This window comes from Cetorhinus maximus, chromosome 5 (genome assembly GCF_964194155.1).
Source record: "Cetorhinus maximus chromosome 5, sCetMax3.hap1.1, whole genome shotgun sequence".
NCBI lineage: Eukaryota > Metazoa > Chordata > Chondrichthyes > Lamniformes > Cetorhinidae > Cetorhinus > Cetorhinus maximus.
The window spans coordinates 40,715,533-40,735,105 of NC_135883.1; the positions used below are offsets into that span (position 1 = coordinate 40,715,533).

The following is a 19,573-nucleotide window of genomic DNA, read 5'->3' on the forward strand; positions in this document are numbered from 1 at the left end:
GTTTAACTTGAATCACATTTGCCACACTGTGACCATTCTGTTCTCTTGATTCATTTGCAGGTTCCTTTTCCACGCTTTCATGCAAAATTTGTGTCCCATGCAAGCTCGTGATGTCTTTCTTCCCAGCCACCTCCTCCTCCTCAGAATAGCTTTGTTCCCTGAAATTATCCCTCCTGACCATGAACAATGGTGTTGGTACAGGAGAAAAACTAGAGAATTAGATGGTCACAAACATTGGAATTAACTGACCATATTAAGACTTTTAGCTCATAAATAGCCGCAAAAGGCAAATGGTCATGAAAGTCCTCCTTTTCTCTCCTTGCCCAGTTCTCTAGTCATTTTTTTTTATCCCCCATTCATTTTCAAATGTTATTGTTTCCTGCCCTCCTGAAACCATTGGCCTCTTTCTAGAGGACATGATTCCATTTATAATGACTTTTAAAATATAATGTCTTAAAACTAATGTCTTTTAAAATATAATGACCTTGAATACACTAGAGAACCCAACAAAGCATAATTGATTAAACTTCAGGGACAATAGCCCAGGTGTTAGTGTGCTGGACCAGCAACTCGGAGGTCATTTGTTCAAATCCTACTGTGGCAAATTGCGGAATTTAGAGGAAATTAAACAGAGCAAGACAAGAATACTAGGCCCTGTGGCTGATGTCTCAAACTTTAATTTTTTAAATAAAGACTGCATAATGATTTAAATTTACAGAATGGCACTTCCAGAGAAGGGCCTTACAAATGTTTCCACAAATGTTATAAAGAGTAAGCTTCCTCTTGAAAATGCATTTATTGTCTCTGAGTTTAAAGCGTCATAGACTTCTGGCATTAAACCACCTTTAGCTGAGATGTTGTAGCAAAATTTTCAAATGACTTTTTGTTCCTTTTTTCTGCCAGTTTTCTCCACTCAGCTGCCTCCTCCTCTTCAGAAGTTATTGATTCCATGTTGGGGCGGCTGCCTAAGGTGCCCTCTATCATAGAGCCTATGTTGCCCTTCTCCAAGTGAGACAATTGAGTCTAGAGAGGCTGTTCAATTGCAGAGAGCAGTACAGTTGAGTGACTAGCAATGGGAACCATGGGCCTTTTTCTCTCTTCAGTCTGTGTTTGGTTGCTGAGTGGTCCCTTTGACACCCAGACTGCAATCAGCTAGATGAGGACAGACCAAGAACACACTCGAGCTATTCCTTTTTTTGTATGGCTTAGCTGCTCATTGCCCTAACCAGCTGGACTGTGGGCGGCCATTTTATTAGCAAAGTGAAGTTTAAGCAGTTTCTAATGAGTCGTCTTTCCCTTGCAGCCATGCGTATGTTGGACAGGACTATAGTGTTCAGAAGAACGTTGGGAAGATTTCATTGGAACAGATTGACAGTGTAAGTATCGACTTTGTTTCTATTCCCCAAATTTCTTCTGCCTCCGAGTTGCATGGCTGTGCTTAATAATACCATACTTGTGCTGGTGATGCATATGCATATTTCAAAATGCTGTAAAACAACATGAGAAAATTGACTGAATCATAAAATAGACTTATATTGTATATACTAGAATAACAAACCAGAAAAACACTTGTATTTGAAATGAATCTCCATTTTAAATATATTTTCACTTGTTCCAGCTGGCTGCAAAATCGTATCCACCATGTATGCGTCAGTTACACAAGGCTTTACGGGATAACCATCACCTCCGACACGGTGGCCGTATGCAGTACGGGCTCTTTCTCAAGGGGATAGGCCTCACCTTGGAGCAGGCCTTGCAGTTCTGGAAGTCAGAATTTATAAAGGGAAAAGTGGACCCAGATAAGGTAACGAGAGTACAGAATTCATCAGTAAATAACTTGCCCAGGTTGAATTTTCATCAGAGCACCGTAATCATCCTGATACTGCTGCTGATGCAAGAATTGTTGGTCATTACAGTCTTTGAGATGAATTTGATACTTCTCAATGTTACTGTGAAAAAAATTAGGATTCATAAGTTTGCTTCCCTCTTAACAAAATGTGAATTTTCCTGACTTGCATGTGTACCAGGAAACTGGACGTGTGTTTTTCTGAAATTGAAGTATATGCAGTGGATTTATTTAACTTGACTATGTTGAGGAACAGGTGTGTATTTCTGGGTACATCTCTGGCATTATAGCACATGTCTGCTGTACATGTGCATCAATCTTTGAAGGTGGCAGGACATATTGAAAAGAGCGGTTAGCAAAATAAATGGGATCTTGGGCTTCATAAATAGATATTGAGTACAAAAGCAGGGACATTATGGTGAGCTTTTATAAAGCTCTGGTTATGCCGCAACTAGAGTACTGTGACCAGTTCTGGTCACCACACTTTAGGCAGGAGATGAGGATCCTTGAGCGCGTACAGAGGATGTTTACCAGGATGGTTTCAGGGTTAAGGGATTTTAGTTACAAGATTAGGTTGCAAAAGCTGGGGTTGTTCCTGCTGAACCAAAGGAGATTGAGGAGAGATTTGATAGCGGTGTACAAGATTATGACAGGTTTGGATAAGGTAGACAAGGGGAAACTGTGTTCCCATTAACTGATGGTGCAAGGACTAGGAGACACAGATTTAAAGTTTTGGGCAAGAGATGCATGGAACTTTTTAACGTAGCAAATGGCCATGACCTGGAGCTCACTGCCCACAAGGATGGTGATAGGGCATTTAGAAAAATTCAAGGCAACCAGGCAGAGTCAACATGGTTTTGTGAAAGGGAAATCATGTTTAACCAATTTATTGGAGTTCTTTGAAGGAGTCACGTGCTGTGGATAATGGGGAACCGGTGGATACTTAGATTTTCAGACGGCATTTGATAAGGTGCCACATCAAAGGTTATTGTGGAAAATAAAAGCTCATGGTGCAGTGGGTAACCTATTGGCATGGAGAGAAGATTGGCTGGCCAACAGGAAACAGTGAGTAAGCATAAATGGGTATTTTTCTGGTTGGTAGGATATGACGAGTGGTGTGCTACAGGGATCAGTGCTGGGGCCTCAACTTTTTACAATTTATGTTAATGACTTGGATGAAGGGACTGAAGGTATGGTTGCTAAATTTGCTGATGATACAAAGATAGGTAGGAAAGTAAGTTGTACATTTGGAGGCTATGAAGGAACTTAGGTTAAGTGAGTGGGCAAAGATCTGGCATATGGAGTATAATGTGGGAAAATATGAAATTGTCCAATTTGGCAGGGAGAATAAAAAAGAAGCAAATTATCTAAATGGCGAGAGATTGCAGAACTCTGTGGTTCAGAGGGATCTGGTGTCCTAGTGCATGAATCACCAAAAGGCTAATATGCAGGTACAGCAAGTAATTAGGAAATCTAATAGAATGTTACTTTTATAATCAATTCCCCTCAAATAAACTATAAGGAGGTTATGCTTCAGTTCTACAGGGCACTGGTGAGACCACATCTGGAGTACTGCGGTACAGTATTGGTCGCCTTATTTAAGAAGAGATGTAAATGTATTGGAAGCAGTCTAGAGAAGATTTATTAGATTAATATCAGGAATAGGTGGGTTGACTTACAAGGAAACATTAGGCTTGTAACCACTGGAGTTTAGAAGAGTAAGAGGTGACATGATTGAGACCTTTTTTTTTTTCATTCATTCATTCATGGGAGGTGGGCTTCGCTGGCTAGGCCAGCATTTATTGCCCATCCTTACTGCCCTTGAGAAGGTGATGGTGAGCTGCTGCCTTGAACCGCTGCAGCCCATGTGGTGTGGGCACACCCACAGTGCTGTTAGGAAGGGGAGTTCTAGGATTTTGACCCAGCGACATTGAAGAAACGGTGATATATTTCCAAGTCAGGATGGTGAGTGACTTGGAGGGGAACTTCCAGGTGGTGGTGTTCCCATCTATCTGCTGCCCTTGCCCTTCTAGATGGTAGTGATTGTGGGTTTGGAAGGTGCAGTCTAAGGAGCATTCCTGCAGTGCATCTTGTAGATGGTGTACACTGCTGCTACTGTGTCGGTGGTGGAGGGAGTGAATGTTTGTGGATATGGTGTCAATGTGTTGCAATAATAATCCTGCTCCGTATGAGAGGAACTGCAGGTTCAGACATTAGGTGTAATCAACCGGGATGCTTTGTCCTGGATGGTATTGAGCTTGTTGAGTGTTGTGGGAGCTGCTCTCATCCAGGCAAGTGGGGAGTATTCCATCATACTCCTGACTTGTGCCTTGTAGATGGTGGACAGGCTTTGGGGAGTCAGGAGGTGAGTTACTCATCGCAGGATTCCTAGGATCTGACCTGCTCTTATGGCCCATTTATAAGGCTGGTCCAGTTCAGTTTCTGGTCAATGGTAACCCCCAAGATGTTGTTAGTGGGTGATTCAGTGATGATAATGCCATTGAAAATCAAGGGGCAATGGTTGGATTTGCTCTTGTTGGAGATGCTCATTGCCTGGCACTTGTGTGGCACGAATGTTACTTGCTACTTGTCAACCCAAGCTTGGATATTGTCCAGGTCTTGCTGCATTTTGACGTGGACTGCTTCAGTATCTGAGGAGTCACGAATGGTGCTGAACAATGTGCAATCATCAGCGAGATCCTGAGAGGTCTTGACAGAGTTGATGTGGAGAGGATCGAGAACTAGGGGTCAATGTTTCAAAACCAGGGTCGTTTATTTAAGACAGAGATGAGAATTTTTTTCTGAGGGTTGAGAGTCTTTGGAGTTCTCTTCCTCAAAAGGTATTGGAAGCAGAGTCTTTGAACATTTTTAAGGCAGAGCTAGATAGATTCTGGATTAACAAGTGGTGAAAGATTACCGGGGGTAGCAGAAATATGGGGCTGAGGTTACATTCAGATCAGCCATGATTTTATTGAATGACGGAGCAGGCTCGAGGGGCCAAGTTACCTACTCCTGCTCCTAATTCGTATGTTCGTATGAAAATGGAAGCAATCAATGACTTCAAAATGAAATTGTGTGGGCACTTGAAGGAAATAAACCTGCAGGGCTAAAGAGATCGAGCGGGGGAGTGGAACTGACTGAATTGTTCTGCAGAGCTGCACAGACTAGAATGGCCTCCTTCTGTCCTGTAAATAACTCTGACTTTACATGCTAAATAATTGCAGCACAAAAAGTAAAGGCAGAAGGGAATGTAAGAAAGGTGACCAAGTTTAAAAAAAGCAGATTGCTATGTGTGTGATCACTTCATACCTTACTGTTTATCTGCTTAGGATGTCTTTCTATTCTATCTGAATGATGTAGCTCTCAGTTAACCAGTAATCATACAATTTTTCACATGCCCTTTGCACTCAATAATCTAATTAAAGTTAACTTTCAATTTCTGCACGCTTCAGTAAGGTTATATTGATTGTAATGGAATCATAGAATGATTAGAGGCCATTCAGCCCAACATGTTTGCGACATCTCTTTAAAAGAAATGTCCTATTAGTCTCAATGCCCTACCTTTTCTCCAAAGCCTTGCGAATTTTTCCTCTTCATTTTGAAAGTTACTGTTGAACCTGCTTCCACCGCCTTTATAGGTAGTGCATTCGAATCATAACAAGTTGCTTCGATAAATAAATTCCCCCATCTCCCCTCTAGTTCTATTGTCAATTATCTTTAAACCTGTCTGCTCTAGTTACCAACCCTTCTACCATTGGAAACACTTTCTTCCCTGTCTTGGCTATATCATTTGGGATGAGTACCTGTCTAAGCTAGCTCTGGTTTGCAGATTAACTCTCATGTTTGTCAATTTGGCCCAAGTTCTAATCAAAACTTACAAGCATTCAACTCCACACAGGGCCAAAGCTATTGTACCAAGAATTCATCCTTTAAAGCATGACCAAAATCATTTGGGTGTTTTTTTTAATTAAAATTTCTCATTTCTTAATAAAACTTGTAGCTCAGGTGAGGGAAAAAAAAATCCTGAAGTCAAGAATAAATTACATGCCAAGACTACTTTCTCCCTAGAAACTGTTTCCTGAAACTCGTTTGAAATTTTATTATTAAATTTACTCCTCTTTAATGAAAGGAAATTGAATAAGGTGGTTAAAATGTTTATTTTCATGCTTACTAATTGCCTGTGGAATTGCACATGGGATCTCGAGATCAAGTGTGGCCATGAACTAAAGTGGGTTGAATGTGAGTGTATTTGGACCAAGGCAGACAGATTAACTTTACTATTTTAAAAAAATATATACATTGCTCTCCTTGTCCTTCATTATAAATTCCCAAAGGGCTGCTATTGGTTTGGGATGGGGAGGTGGCTGGCAGTTTAAGTATTAGGTAGAGTGGCGAAAAGGTATTGGGAGAGAATTCCAGAGCTTGGGGCCAAGGCAATTAAAGGCCTGGCCATCAACGGTGGAGTGATTAAAATTGAGGATGCTCAAGTGTCCAGAATTAGATGAGTGCAGATACCTCAGAGGGTTGTATGGACTGGAGGAGATTACAGAGTTAGAGAGGGGTGAGGCCATGGAGGGATTTGAAAACAAGAAAAAGAATTGTAAAATCAAGCTGTTGCTTGACCGGGAGCCAATGTAGGTCGATGAGCACGTTATGGTGTGATTAGGGGAACTGGACTAGGTGCAACATGGGCAGTAGAGCTTTGGATGACCTCCAGTTGGAGACAAAGGAGGAGTGCATTGGAATAGTCAAGTCTGGACGTAACTAAACACCTTTAACTATTTGCATGGTCTCAGCAGAGGAGGGTCTGTCATATGTGGATTGAAGAAACTGCAAAATAATTAGAAACTGATCAACTCTGTAACATCCTCCAGTCCTCCAAGATCTATGCACTTCTCTAATTCCAACTCTCAGCATTCCCGATATCCTTCGCTCCACCTTTGGTGCCGTACCTTCAGCTGCTTAGGTTTTACACTTTGGGATTCCTTCCTTAAACCTCTGTTTCTCTACCTTTCTCCCCTTCCTTTAAGTCAATCCTCTTTCACCAAGCTTTGATCACCTACCCACATCTCTCTGTGTGCAAATCACTTGCAAGTTTTGCTTGAAGTCCCTTGGGATGTTATACTACATTAAAGGCACTATATAAATGCAAGCTGTTGTTGTAGCATCAGATGTTGGGAAACAGTTTCACACCAAATTAAGTGAAGATTGCAATTGGCTTTCTCTTTCGTTAATTCAGTGAATTATTACATGCATTGTTGGTGTGATTTTTTTTTTAATTCTGTGCTTCAGAATCAGTATGAAACATTGCAGTGTTATTCACAACCCCAGTAGTTATGAAACTGTGGTTCTGTTAGCTTAGTACATTAGTTTGCTGAGTCACCTAAGCTTTGAACCCATAAAATGGCATTGAAATTACTTCAGTAGCTTTCTATCAAAGGCTGAATTACATTGCAGACTGAGCATCTCAGTCAAAGTGTGGCTTTAATTATATTCATAGTGATTCCTAGCGCGACTTCAGTGGACCTGCTGTGGCTGCCAGTTCAGGCCTGCAGTGTTGAGTGACACTGCTGCAGTCTCGGACTCTTTAAAATCCAATTGCCAGTGCATTTGACAAATACTAACTTTGACCCTCGCAATAGTTGGAGGACATGCTTACTTAACAGGGCAATGTTGGCCTGGCATAAAAGATTACCAACCCTCTAGGATTATCTTGGAATCTTTATAAATTAAAGGTTAATCTCCAGGTCACTGCTACAAACAAACTCAGGAAGAAAAATCATAGGGATGTTTCAAAACAAATGCTCATTTTTGTTGAAGATTTATTGATTATGAAAATATTGGAGATGGGATAGTAAGGCTGTCAAATATCATCCTGTCGGTTAATTAAAAGCTTGTTTGCTATCCAATTGGTGTGGGAAAGTGGAACATTGCAAGGATAGAGGTGTAAGGTGACTAATGATGGAGCATGAAGGGTGGAGATGGGCGGACATAATGGAAGCCTCCAGGAATGCATCCAACCAGTGTTGGTAATGTTTATAGACATGACCTTTAGGTCAGGTGCAGATGGTCATTAAAGCCAGGTTTCAGCATGTGAGGCTCCAGCTTTTATGAACTTGCCCCAGCTCTAGAATGGGTGTCAAGTGTGAGAAGAAGCAGCAAGCTGAGAAAAAAAGGTTTTACTTTACAATTTTAGGCAGAAACAACTGATTAGGTGGCAATATAGGAACAGGGGTAGGCCATTCAGCCCCTCTAGCCCGATTTGCCATTCAGTTAAATCATGGTGGATCGGTATCTTAATTCCGTTTCCTGCCTTGGTACCATTGGAATGAAACTTGTTAAAAATTACTGCATACAGTGACATGACAAGACCTGGCTGTTGGGTGTTAATTGTATTCAAGCGGTGGGTATGAATTGGGAGCTCATGTGCGCTTATACATATGAAAGAGGTTGAAAGAAGGGTTCAAAAACAGAAATAACTGGAAAAACTCAGCAGGTCTGGCAGCATCGGCGGAGAAGAGCAAAGTTGACGTTTCGAGTCCTCATGACCCTTCAACAGAACTGAAGGGTCATGAGGACTGGAAACGTCAACTTTGCTCTTCTCCGCCGATGCTGCCAGACCTGCTGAGTTTTTCCAGGTATTTCTGTTTTTGTTTTGGATTTCCAGCATCCGCAGTTTTTTGTTTTTATATTTGAAAGAAGGGTTGTTGGTTGCAGGTGCATGAAATGTATGTCTGTTTTTAAAAAAAAACTGTAAATGTTTAAAGGCCAGACTCTAGTGTTCTAGCCTCATTGCCTGGCTGTCTGAGGTCTGACATGGTAGGAGGTTGGAAAAGGTGAAAGGTTGGAAACTACAATATATTTTGGACATAAAACTGCAATCCTAGTGACCGTGTGGAAAATGGCAGAAAGCAGGTTTAAATTGTGAGGACGTGGTTACCCTCCGATGTTCCCCGAACCTGAACTAAACGACCATTGGAGGAATGAGGTTGATCTGTTGACACAGATTATTACTCTACCAAAAAGATAGCAAGGTATCGTCTTAGTGTTGTCGCTTCTGCATGAAGTAAAATCAGAAGTAAGGTATTTTCTGAGATGGATGCCACTCAGGTGAATATGAAGGTTTGGACTTAGTAGTGGAATTTCTGGATGAAATCTGTATTTAAAAAAAGATGGCCTGGGAGGCCTCATCAGACTTTGATTACTTTTCTAAAATGGCCAGTCATTCTGTGGAAGAGTATATCAATTTAACAAATTGTAGGCAAGTTTGACAAAATTCAAGTGGGTATTAAGGCTTAAATTACTGGATGGTGCTAAGGTGTCTCACATGGACAGGCAACTGAGGTTCTCTTAGGAGGAAACCCTGATGGATCAGATGTCTGCCGCTTTACAAAATATTCCTGGGCAAACAGTCATTTCCTTCAGCCTTCATGGAACACAAAACAGTGTTCACAAAGAATAGAAGGTGGTTATCAAGTTTCAAAATATTCCAAATAGTGGGGCAGGCATCCATACAACAGAAGGATTAAAGACAGACAGAATGGTGATGAAAGCACGCATGGCCAATCCAGTTATATCCGCAGAAGATACAATTGTAACTATAATGAGTGACTGAATTCCAAAATGCCCAAGAGAAACTAATAGATGCTTTAGATGTGACTCTAAATAGCATTATACGACAAATTGCCCAGAGTGAAGAGGCAGGGTCTTTGAAATGGCACTCAAAGAAGATAGTTCTGAGGAAGAGAATGAACATAATGATGAATCTAAATGAATTATGCTGGTCACAAGAAGTTTTAATCCTGTGATGAATTCATAAATAGCCGGCTCTCCACCCCCACTCCTTTCCAAGTTACAAAAACCCTCCTATTTCAATATAAAAGAAAAGGGAATTGCCACCCCAGCACCGCCATCAGCGGATCCAGAGGAGAGAGGGAGGCCAAGATGGATCCAGCGCAGATAAAGCGGCTCCAGCTGTGTCTCAGAGAGAGAGGGAATAGAAGAGAGGGGGAGAGTGAGTGAGTTTGATCTTGAAAGGGAGTCGACGATTATAGGCTACAGACAGGAAATTGGAGTTAAGATTACCATCAGATCAGCCGTGATCTTATTGAATGATGGAGCAGGCTCAGTGGGCCCAATGGCCTACTACTCCTATTTCATATGAACTTATGAATGTGTATGTGTCTGAGAGAAAGAGAGAGAGAGGAGGAAGAAAAAGATAGACACTAAGGGAACGTGTGTGTGTGTGTCGGGGGGGGGGGGGATGTGGGTGGTGGTGGAATTGGGGCAAGGGCACGAGAGGGAGGGGTGGAATTGGGGCAAGGGCACGAGAGGGGGGGTGGAATTGGGGCATGGGCACGAGAGGGGGTGGTGGGCAACAGGCAACATTGCTCACTTTCACATTTGCAGCTTATTTAAATGATTCACAACTTTTTTTTAATATCTTTTTTTCTTTCTAAGACCCTCCTCCAAGTTTATAAGCTACTGCTGGGACAACAATAAAGCCAGTCTTGGTAATGGTGACTATGACGGCTATCACTGTTATAAAAACCCATCTGGCTCACTAATGTCCTTTAGGGAAGGAAATTTGCCTTCCTTACCTGATCTGTCCTACATGTGACTCCAACCCACAGCTATGTGGTTGACTCTTGACTGTCCTCTGAAATAGCCTAGCATGCCATTCAGCTCAAGGGCAATTAGGGATGGGTAACAAACGCTGGCCTTGCTAGTGATGCTCACCTGCCATGAAAGAATAAACTAATTTAAATCTTTAGATCTGCTTTACCTTCAAGGCAGCCCTGAAAACCAAAAAAGTAGCCCTTGAGAAAACCTCAAAGCACCGTTGAAAAAAATATTTTGACTCCTGACTGGCAGCACTGGCGGGTTAAGTCATTGTTGGTGTAGTACTTACTCTTGAATGTTGATGAAATCACTGCTTTTTCAAAAAAAATTTATGAATGCAGGTAAGAGAAACTGCAGAGGGGCAGCCTGCACCCTTACAAAGAGCTACAATATCTATTACGGTGTGCCCACATTGGCAGAAGATAGCTGAGAAGATGTTAGACCAGCCATGATCTCATTGTGTGGCCGAGGAGGCTTGAGGGGCTGAATGGGCTACTCATGTTTTTATGATGATCATTAGCCGCACTTCATTTTGCAGCAGTTAACACCATCATGCACCGTAACGAGACTGCAGCCAGTCGTGGAGGTGAACATCAGGGTTACAGTTAACACCATCATGCACCGTAACGAGACTGCAGCCAGTCGTGGAGGTGAACATCAGGGTTACAGTTAACACCATCATGCACAGTAACGAGACTGCAGCCAGTCGTGGAGGTGAACATCAGGGTTACAGTTAACACCATCATGCACAGTAACGAGACTGCAGCCAGTCGTGGAGGTGAACATCAGGGTTACAGTTAACACCATCATGCACCGTAACGAGACTGCAGCCAGTCGTGGAGGTGAACATCAGGGTTATCAGCTCGTGCAAGAGCCTCAACCATTGTCACTTTTGGCACGTTCCAGAATCATTGAATGCTTTATACAATGGCCTGCGTGTGGGTTCCACTGTGCTATTTGAGGCGTTTTTTTGGATTTCAAGGAGCAGAAGAAGTCGCTGCCGGTTTCCTTTGAGATGACATGCCTAATGGATCTTAGATTTTAGATGACATCAACATACAAAACTGATGGTCAGGAAAGTCCCATCAGACCTGCTGCACACTATGATGGTCAGAGTATCATGATTCAAATTCCTTCCTTTCCACCCCCATCTGTCCTCCAACAACCATAGAATGTCCTGGGGGAGGTGAAAACAAAGAAATGAACCCAGGGCCAATAAGAGGAAAATCTCTATATACTTCCTTTCCGATCCCCCTCAGGAAATCAAAACTAGTCCATGACATGACACAGACCAAGTGTTACCTAGGCACATACCTTCGTCATGATGCAATCTCTGCCTTAGTCAGAAACCGATGCAGCTCCCACTTGAATGTAGGCAAATAGTCAACACCTACCACACCAGCTGGCAACATATTCCAGACACACTCAACTCTGGGGAAAGAGTAACTGCCCAACGCCTAGTCTGCTCCTACTCTTGGAGTTTAAACTCATGTCCCCAATCTGTTAAACCAGAAGAATGTATCAATAGGGGTGCTATCCAGCCCTTAATTATTTTATAAACTTCTTTCAGGTGACCTCTAAATCAGTGATCATTTTAAACTCTTTCGAGTTATCAACAGTCACAGATTGCAACTCTTCCGAGTACAATCACAGTTCTTGGTTTCCAGGAATGGGACGTGAACCCACAACCCTCTGGTTCAAAGGCGAGGGTGCTATGAACTAATGCTCTCTGCTTGAGGCTCTCTGTAAATTAGGAATTAAATTTATTTCTACACAAAAGTGCAGACTTGGTCCAAAGCTGGTATTGTTTCTGGACAAAAGGTGCCTGTAATTTGGAGGGACTAATGGAAAGGTGAAAATTTTCATTAGGAGTACTTGGGAAGCTATAACATATGAATCTAATTTACTTCTGATACTCGGGGACAGGGAGAGGAATAAAAAAAAAATTGTCTACATAGCTGACAAATTTATTGTAATTAGATAAAGTTAAAAATTTTCCTCGAAGTCAAGGAGATTGTTTCATGCGGATGAGAGAGGGAAGCTGTAGAGAATGGATGGGTTAGCTATAAATACTCCTGGGAGTTAAAAGGGCAGGACTGTGGAGGGATTAAAAAAAGGAGAAAAACAAGAAACCTATTGGAACCAGACGAGCAGAGTAATATATCGACAATGGTGAAAACTGTTGGATAATTTTAATTTCAAAAGGAACGTGTGGCTAAGGACATGACTTCAATAATAAAGTGGTGCATATACCTCCGTGCAATTTTAAACATAAAATGGGGAACTAAAAGCATTATTGAATGGTAAGTCAATAAAAATGCATCTGAAACTTGGGTAAAAAATTAATTTAGTAGGGAATCAACCTACAATATCTCATGTATATTTTAAAAAGATATATAAGGCAAGGCAGGAGGCGGTATAGTAATTTGCCGCCAAGGGATTAATTGCAATTGAGAGTGAGAATAAAATATTGGAAACGAATTACTTTAGATATAATCAGTGAGCAGTAAATGGGAAAAGTGCATGATCCCCAGACCCTGAGTAATCAGAAAGAGGCAAATGAAATATCCAGTAACAACAGAGCAGCTAAGCCCCAGGTCCAGAGCAGTGATCTATGGCTGGTTAATCAACTGTGGTTTGCGGGTATGACTGGTTCAAATAGTGAATTGCAGGCTGACTTGGTTCTAACCTTCAATTACCAGAGGTGTCATCTTGGAACCATCCCGGCCCCAAAGAGCCCCTGCTCTTACTTTCATCTACCCCAAAGCAGATAGTTAACAATTGGTCTTACCCATACCAGCAATAATGCTCTGGGGTCCCAGGTTTGAATCCCGCCACAGCAGATGGTGGAATTTGAATTCAATTAAAATCTGGAATTAAAAGTTTAATGATGACATGAAACCATTGTTGATTGTTGTAAAAACCCATCTGTTCACCAATGCCCTTTTGGGAAGGAAATCTGCCACCTTTTCCTGGTCTGGCCTATATGTGACTCCACACCCACAGCAATGTGGTTGACTCTTAAATGCCCTCTGAATTAGGGCAACCAGGGATGGGTAATAAATGCTGGCCTAGCCAGCGATGCCCACATCCCATGAACAAATAAAAAGTATCATCCCCGCATCCAACTCTATTTATAATCACAACAAATTAAACGAATTGTTCGCATTTGAACTTCATTTTATTTAACTAACTGTAGCATAACAAAAATATATTTTTCCAATAACTTTGGTCCTATCAGGGACTTTGAGTTAGTCATAGGTGCTTTGATTTCAGCTTTTTGCTTTGCATAGCTTGATTGGCATTGAATGTGTTACAAATTGGTGACCCACCGTTATTGAAATGATACAAGAGTAAACTGCACTCTAATTTCATTTGCAAACAGCAAATCTGAAAGGATTCCTTTGGTTCAACTATAAGGCATTTAGAATCACAGAAGGGGCCCATTAGTCCCATCTTTGAAATAGCTAACCATTTAGTCCCATTCCCCTGCTCTTTCCTGATAGGCCCTGCATGGTTTTCCACCTTCAAGTGTTTATCCACTTCCATTTTAAAAGCTATTGAACCTGCTTCCACCACCTTTTCAGGTAGCGCATTCCAGATTGTAGCTCACTGCATTAAAAAAACAATTCTCATCCCCTCTCTGGTTCTTTCGCCTGTTTACTTGAGTCTGTCTCCTCTGGCTTCCAAACCCCCTCCCAGTGGACACAGTTTCTCCCTAACGACTGTCCAAACCATTCAAAATTTTGAACACCTCCATTAAATCTCTTCTTCTGAGAGAAGCACATAATGGAAGTCCTTTAGCCCTGGTGGAGTTGTACTACCAATAATCTCTAGCTGTACACACTGTCTGACCTGAGTCTACAGCGAGGAAGAAATTGGAAAGGGTCAATACACAGAATTTTTCTGAATCTTATAATGAAATATTTTCAGCTATCGTCTGCAAGTTACTGAGTAATTTTTGTATCACTTGTCAAGTGTTATATACCCCATTCATACTACACAGAGCTTTGTCTGATGTCAGTTCTCCTGTAGCCAGAATAAAATAGCTGCCCCAATAGCAATCAGTGTTAGAGGTAGGGAAAATACCTAGCTCAGAAAAGGCAATGGGTCAGTCTTGTCTTCCTGCTCTGCTAACCATTGTAACTTAAAGTACAGTGCACAGTTAGGGTCTCCATATTATGAAAGGGAGGCATCAGGTAAGGTGTAAAAACGATTCGCAAGGGCTATACCAGAGCCAAGAGGATATGCACATCAGGAAATGTTGAACAAACTGATACTCTTTTCTTTAAAAAAGAGAAGGCTGAGGGGTGACCCGATAGAGGTCTTTTAAATTATGAAGGAGTTTGACAGGGTTCAAGTAGAGAAAATGTTTCCACTTGGGCAGAAGACCAAAACTAGGGCCTGTAAACATAAGACAGCCATCTAATAAATCCAATAGAAAAGTCAGGAGAAATTTCTATACCCAGAGAGTGGTGGAGAATGGAGAACTCACTTCAGAATATAGATCAATATGTGGGAGAAAACTGTTAAAGATTATGCTGAAAGGTTAGATGAAGAGAGCTGAGTGGACACTTAACTGAAGTATGAAAACCAGCACAGACCGTTTTAGCAGAATGGCCTGTTTCTGTGCTGTGTATTCTATGTAATAATGACGTGTTTCTCACAAGATTTATGTCCAAATCTACTGACGAGATCCAAGCTTCTTGCCTCCACAACGTCCAATGCTAAGCTACTCTGAAGACCGACCACTCTTTGAAGTAATGCTTCTTTACACCCCTCCTGAATCTATTCATTTTCAAGTTGCAATTCTGTTTCTCCTTCTGTATTCTATATCAAATCAATCACCCTGACTGATCTTCAACACCCCAAGTCTTACTAGTCTGAATGTCTCCATTCATCTTCCTCTCTTTAATAAGGACAGCCTTACTTCTGTCAGTCTATCCTTGTATGCTTTTATTCCCTAATGCTGGGTTGTCTTATGAGGAAAGGCTGGATAGGTTAGGCTTGTATCTGCTGGAGTTTAGAAGAGTAAGAGGCAACTTAGTTGAAACCTTTAAGATCTCGAGGGGTCTTGACAGGGTGGATCTGGAGAGGATGTTTCCTCTTGTGGGAGAATCTAGAACTAGGGGTCACTGTTTAAAAATAAGGGATCGCCCATTTAAGAAAGAGATGAGGAGAAATTCTTTCAGAGGGTCATGAGTCTTTGGAACTCTCTTCCACAAAAGGCGGTGGGAGCAGAGTCTTTGAATGTTTTTAAGGCAGAGCTAGATGGATTTTTGATTAGCAAGGGGGTGAAAGGTTATCAGGGGTAGGCAGGAATGTGGGCTTGAGGTTACATTCAGATCAGCCATGATCTTATTGAATGGCAGAGCAGGCTCAAGGGGCCGAGTGGCCCACTCCTCTTAATTTGTTAATTATACCTGCATCTTTTCCATCTCAGCTGCATCTTTCCTGTGGTGAAACAGCCCACAATAATCTGGATGCAGCCTGGCTAACATTTGACACAGTGGCAGGATAACCTCCCTCTCTACACAACCTAATACTCCACTTGATTTGATTAGTGGTAACTCTCCCACCTCTCAGTCATGTGATTGTAGTCCCTGCATTACCTGGGCTGAAGCTTCAGTGCAGTATTGAAGGAGTTTGCATTGTTGAATTACTTCTGTAATTCCTCTGTTTCTGTATCCCTAAGTGCAATTATTTATCCACATTGAACTCCATCTACCAATGGCCAAAACAAGTGTTGTCACCCTGTAGTTACTCTCCATATTTCAATATATTAACCTGCTCTGTTATTTTGATGCCATCCACAGATTTTGAGAAGATGCTAATTATGCTGTGTTCCAGATAATTAATGAGGGAGTTTGAGTACCCAACACCAAGCCTTCACACATCACACCCTCCACTCAGCACACTTACCATTCCACAGACCCTCTGTTTCTTGTCAGGCACTCGTGATTCTATCCATCGTAACGCTTGGCCTATAAATTTCCACTGCTGTTGTTTGGGTCTCCTTATCAAAAACTTTGCTGGAATCCATCCTACATCAATAGCCTTGTAACTTTAAAGCATCTGTTCAATTGGTATAGCATAACTTTTCATTACTGTTGTGAGATTTTGCTGTGCCTCACGTGTAATTGGCTGTGAATATTTTTTCCTGAGATCATGAAAGACACAAAAATGCAAGTTTGGTCTTTTTTATTTTTATATATCAGTATTGATGCCCACCATTTAGTTTTCATTTCCCTAACCATTCCACTAGCTTGTCCTTGATAGTCAACTCTTGAATCCTGCATGGTTTTGCTGTGTAACTAATTAATCGATAGTTAGACTGTTCCTCCTAGATTCCTTTTTGGAATAAGAGCTGTACATTTACTTTATATAAGCTGCTAGTGCTCCCCTTGCATCTAACATCATTAAATATGTTAATTACATGGGTTTCTTCACTATTTGTTACACAGAGAGCAAAAGGAATGAGACCAGACGGACCACCCGGCATCAACCCAGTCACTGGAAATGACAAGGGCAAACCCAACCCTGTCGACCCTGCAAAGTCTTCCTTACTAACGTCTGGGGCTTGTGCCAAAATTACAAGAACTGTCCCACAGACTAGTCAAGCAACAGCCTGACATAGTCATACTCACGGAGTCATGCCTTACAGATAGTGTCCCAGACACCGCCATCGCCATTGCTGGGTATGTCCTGTCCCACCGGCAGAACAGATCCAGCAGAGGTGGCAGCACAGTGATATACAACCGGGAGGGAGTAGCCCTGGGAGTCCTCAACGTCGGCTCTGGACCCCATGAAGTCTCATGGCATCAGGTCAAACATGAGCAAGGAAACCTCCTGCTAATTACCATGTAACCCCCCTCCCTCAGCTGATGAATCAGTGCTCCTCCATGTTGAACACCACTTGGAGGAAGCACTGAGGGTGGTGAGGGCGCAGAATGTACTCTGGTGGGGGGGGACTTCAATGTCCATCACCAAGAGTGGCTCAGTAGTACCACTACTGACCAAGCTGGCTGAGCCCTAATGGACATAGCTGCTAGACTGGGCCTGCGGCAGGTGGTGAGGGAGCCAACGAGGGAAAAACCTACTTGACCTCATTGTCACCAACCTGCCTGCTGCAGATGCATCTGTCCATGACAGTATCGGTAGGAGTGGCCACCTCACAGTCCTTGTAAAGACAAAATCCCCTCTTCACATTGAGGATACCCTCCATCGAGCTGTGTGGCACAACCACTGTGCTAAATGGGATAGATTTCAAACAGATCTAGCAACTCAAGACTGAGCAACCATGCGACACTGTGGGCCATCAGCAGCAGCAGAATTGTATACAACCACAATCTGTAACCTCATGGCCTGGCATATCCCCCACTCTACCGTTACCATCAAGCCAGGGGATCAACTCTGGTTCAATGAAGAGTGCAGGAGGGCATGCCAGGAACAGCATCAGGCATACCTAAAAATGAGGTGTCAACCTGGTGAAGCAACAGCACATGCTGTTTGGCACACAAGTAGTCCCCAGCAGCAAGTGATAGACAGAGCTTAGTGATCCCACAACCAACCACTCAGACCCAAGGTGCCGTGAATGGTGATGGACAATTAAACAGCTCACTGGGGGAGCAGGCTCCACAAATATCCCCATCCTCACTGATGGGGAACCCAGCACATCAGTGCAACAGCTAAGACTGAAGCATTTGCAACCATCTTCAGCCAGAAGTGCCGTGTGGATGATCCATCTCGGCCTCATCCTGAGGTCCCCAGCATCACCGATGCCAGTCTTCAGCCAATTCGATTCACTCCACGTGATATCAAGAAATGGCTGAAGGCATAGGATACTGAAAAGTATCCAGCAATAGTACTGAAGACTTGTGCTCCAGAACTTGTCGCGCACCCTGGCCAAGCTGTTCCAGTACAGCTACAACACTGGCATCTACCCGGCAATGTGGAAAATTGCCCAGATATGTCATGTACACAAAGCAGGACAAATCCAGTCCGACCAATTACTGCCCCATCAGTCTGCTCTCGTCATCAGCACAGTGATGGTAGGGGTTGTCGACTGTGCTATCAAGCGGTACTTACTCAAAAATAACCTGCTCAGTGACGCTCAGTTTGGATTCTGCCAGGGCCACTCAGCTCCTGACTACATTACGGCCTTAGTCCAAATGTGGACATAAGAGCTGAACTCAAGAGGTGAGGTGAGAGTGACTGCCCTTGACATCAAGGCAACATTTGACCGAGTGTGGCATCAAGGAGCCCTAGTAAAACTGGAGTCAATAGGAATCGGGGAAAACTTCCCACTAGTCGTACCTAGCACAAAAGAAGATGGTTGTGGTTATTGGAGGTTAATCATCTCAGCTCCAGGACATCACTTTAGGAGTTCCTCAGGGTAATGTCCTCGGCCTAACTATCTTCAGCTGCTTCATCAATGACTTTCCCTCAATCATAAGGTCAAAAGTGGGGATGTTCGCTGATGATTTCACCCTGTTCAGTGACTCCCCAGAAACAGAAGCAGTCTATGTCCAAGTGCAGCAAAACCTGGACAATATCCAGGCTTAGGCTGACAAGTGGCAAGTAACATTCACGCCATACAAATGCCAGGCAATGACCATCTCCAACAAGAGAGAATCTAACCATTGCCCCATGACATTCAGTGGCATTAGCATCACTGAATCTCCCACTATCAACATCCTGGGGGTTACCATTGACCAGAACTGAATTGGACTAGCCATATAAATACTGTGGCTACGAGAGCAGGTCAGAGGCAGGGGATCCTGCAGCGAGTAACTCACCTCCTGACTCACCAAAGCCTGTCCACCGTCTTTAAGGCACAAGTCAGGAGTGTAATGGAATACTTTCCAGTTGCCTAGACGAGTACAGTTCCAAAAATAAGTTTGACACCAAGCAGGGCAAAGCTGCCCATTTGTTTAGCAGCCCATCCACCACCTTTAACATTCACTCCATCCACTACCGACACACTGGCAGCAGTGTGTACCATCTGCAAGATGCAGTGCAGCAACTCACCAAGGCTCCTTCAACAGCGCCTACCAAACCCATGAGCTCTACCACCTAGGAGGACAAGGGCAGCAGATAGATGGG

General features: G+C 42.7%; 1 protein-coding gene across 4 annotated transcripts in view; it reads left to right on the forward strand.

Moving 5' to 3' along the window:
- Positions 1 to 19,573, forward strand: part of prim2 (DNA primase subunit 2) — a 212,115-nt gene that overhangs the window by 157,256 nt on the left and 35,286 nt on the right. For all 4 annotated transcript variants that reach the window (XM_078541831.1, XM_078541833.1, XM_078541832.1 and 1 more), the window contains 2 exons: positions 1,304 to 1,376; positions 1,619 to 1,804. In XM_078541831.1, the coding sequence (XP_078397957.1) occupies positions 1,304 to 1,376; positions 1,619 to 1,804 (259 nt within the window). The remainder of the gene's footprint in view (positions 1 to 1,303; positions 1,377 to 1,618; positions 1,805 to 19,573) is intronic.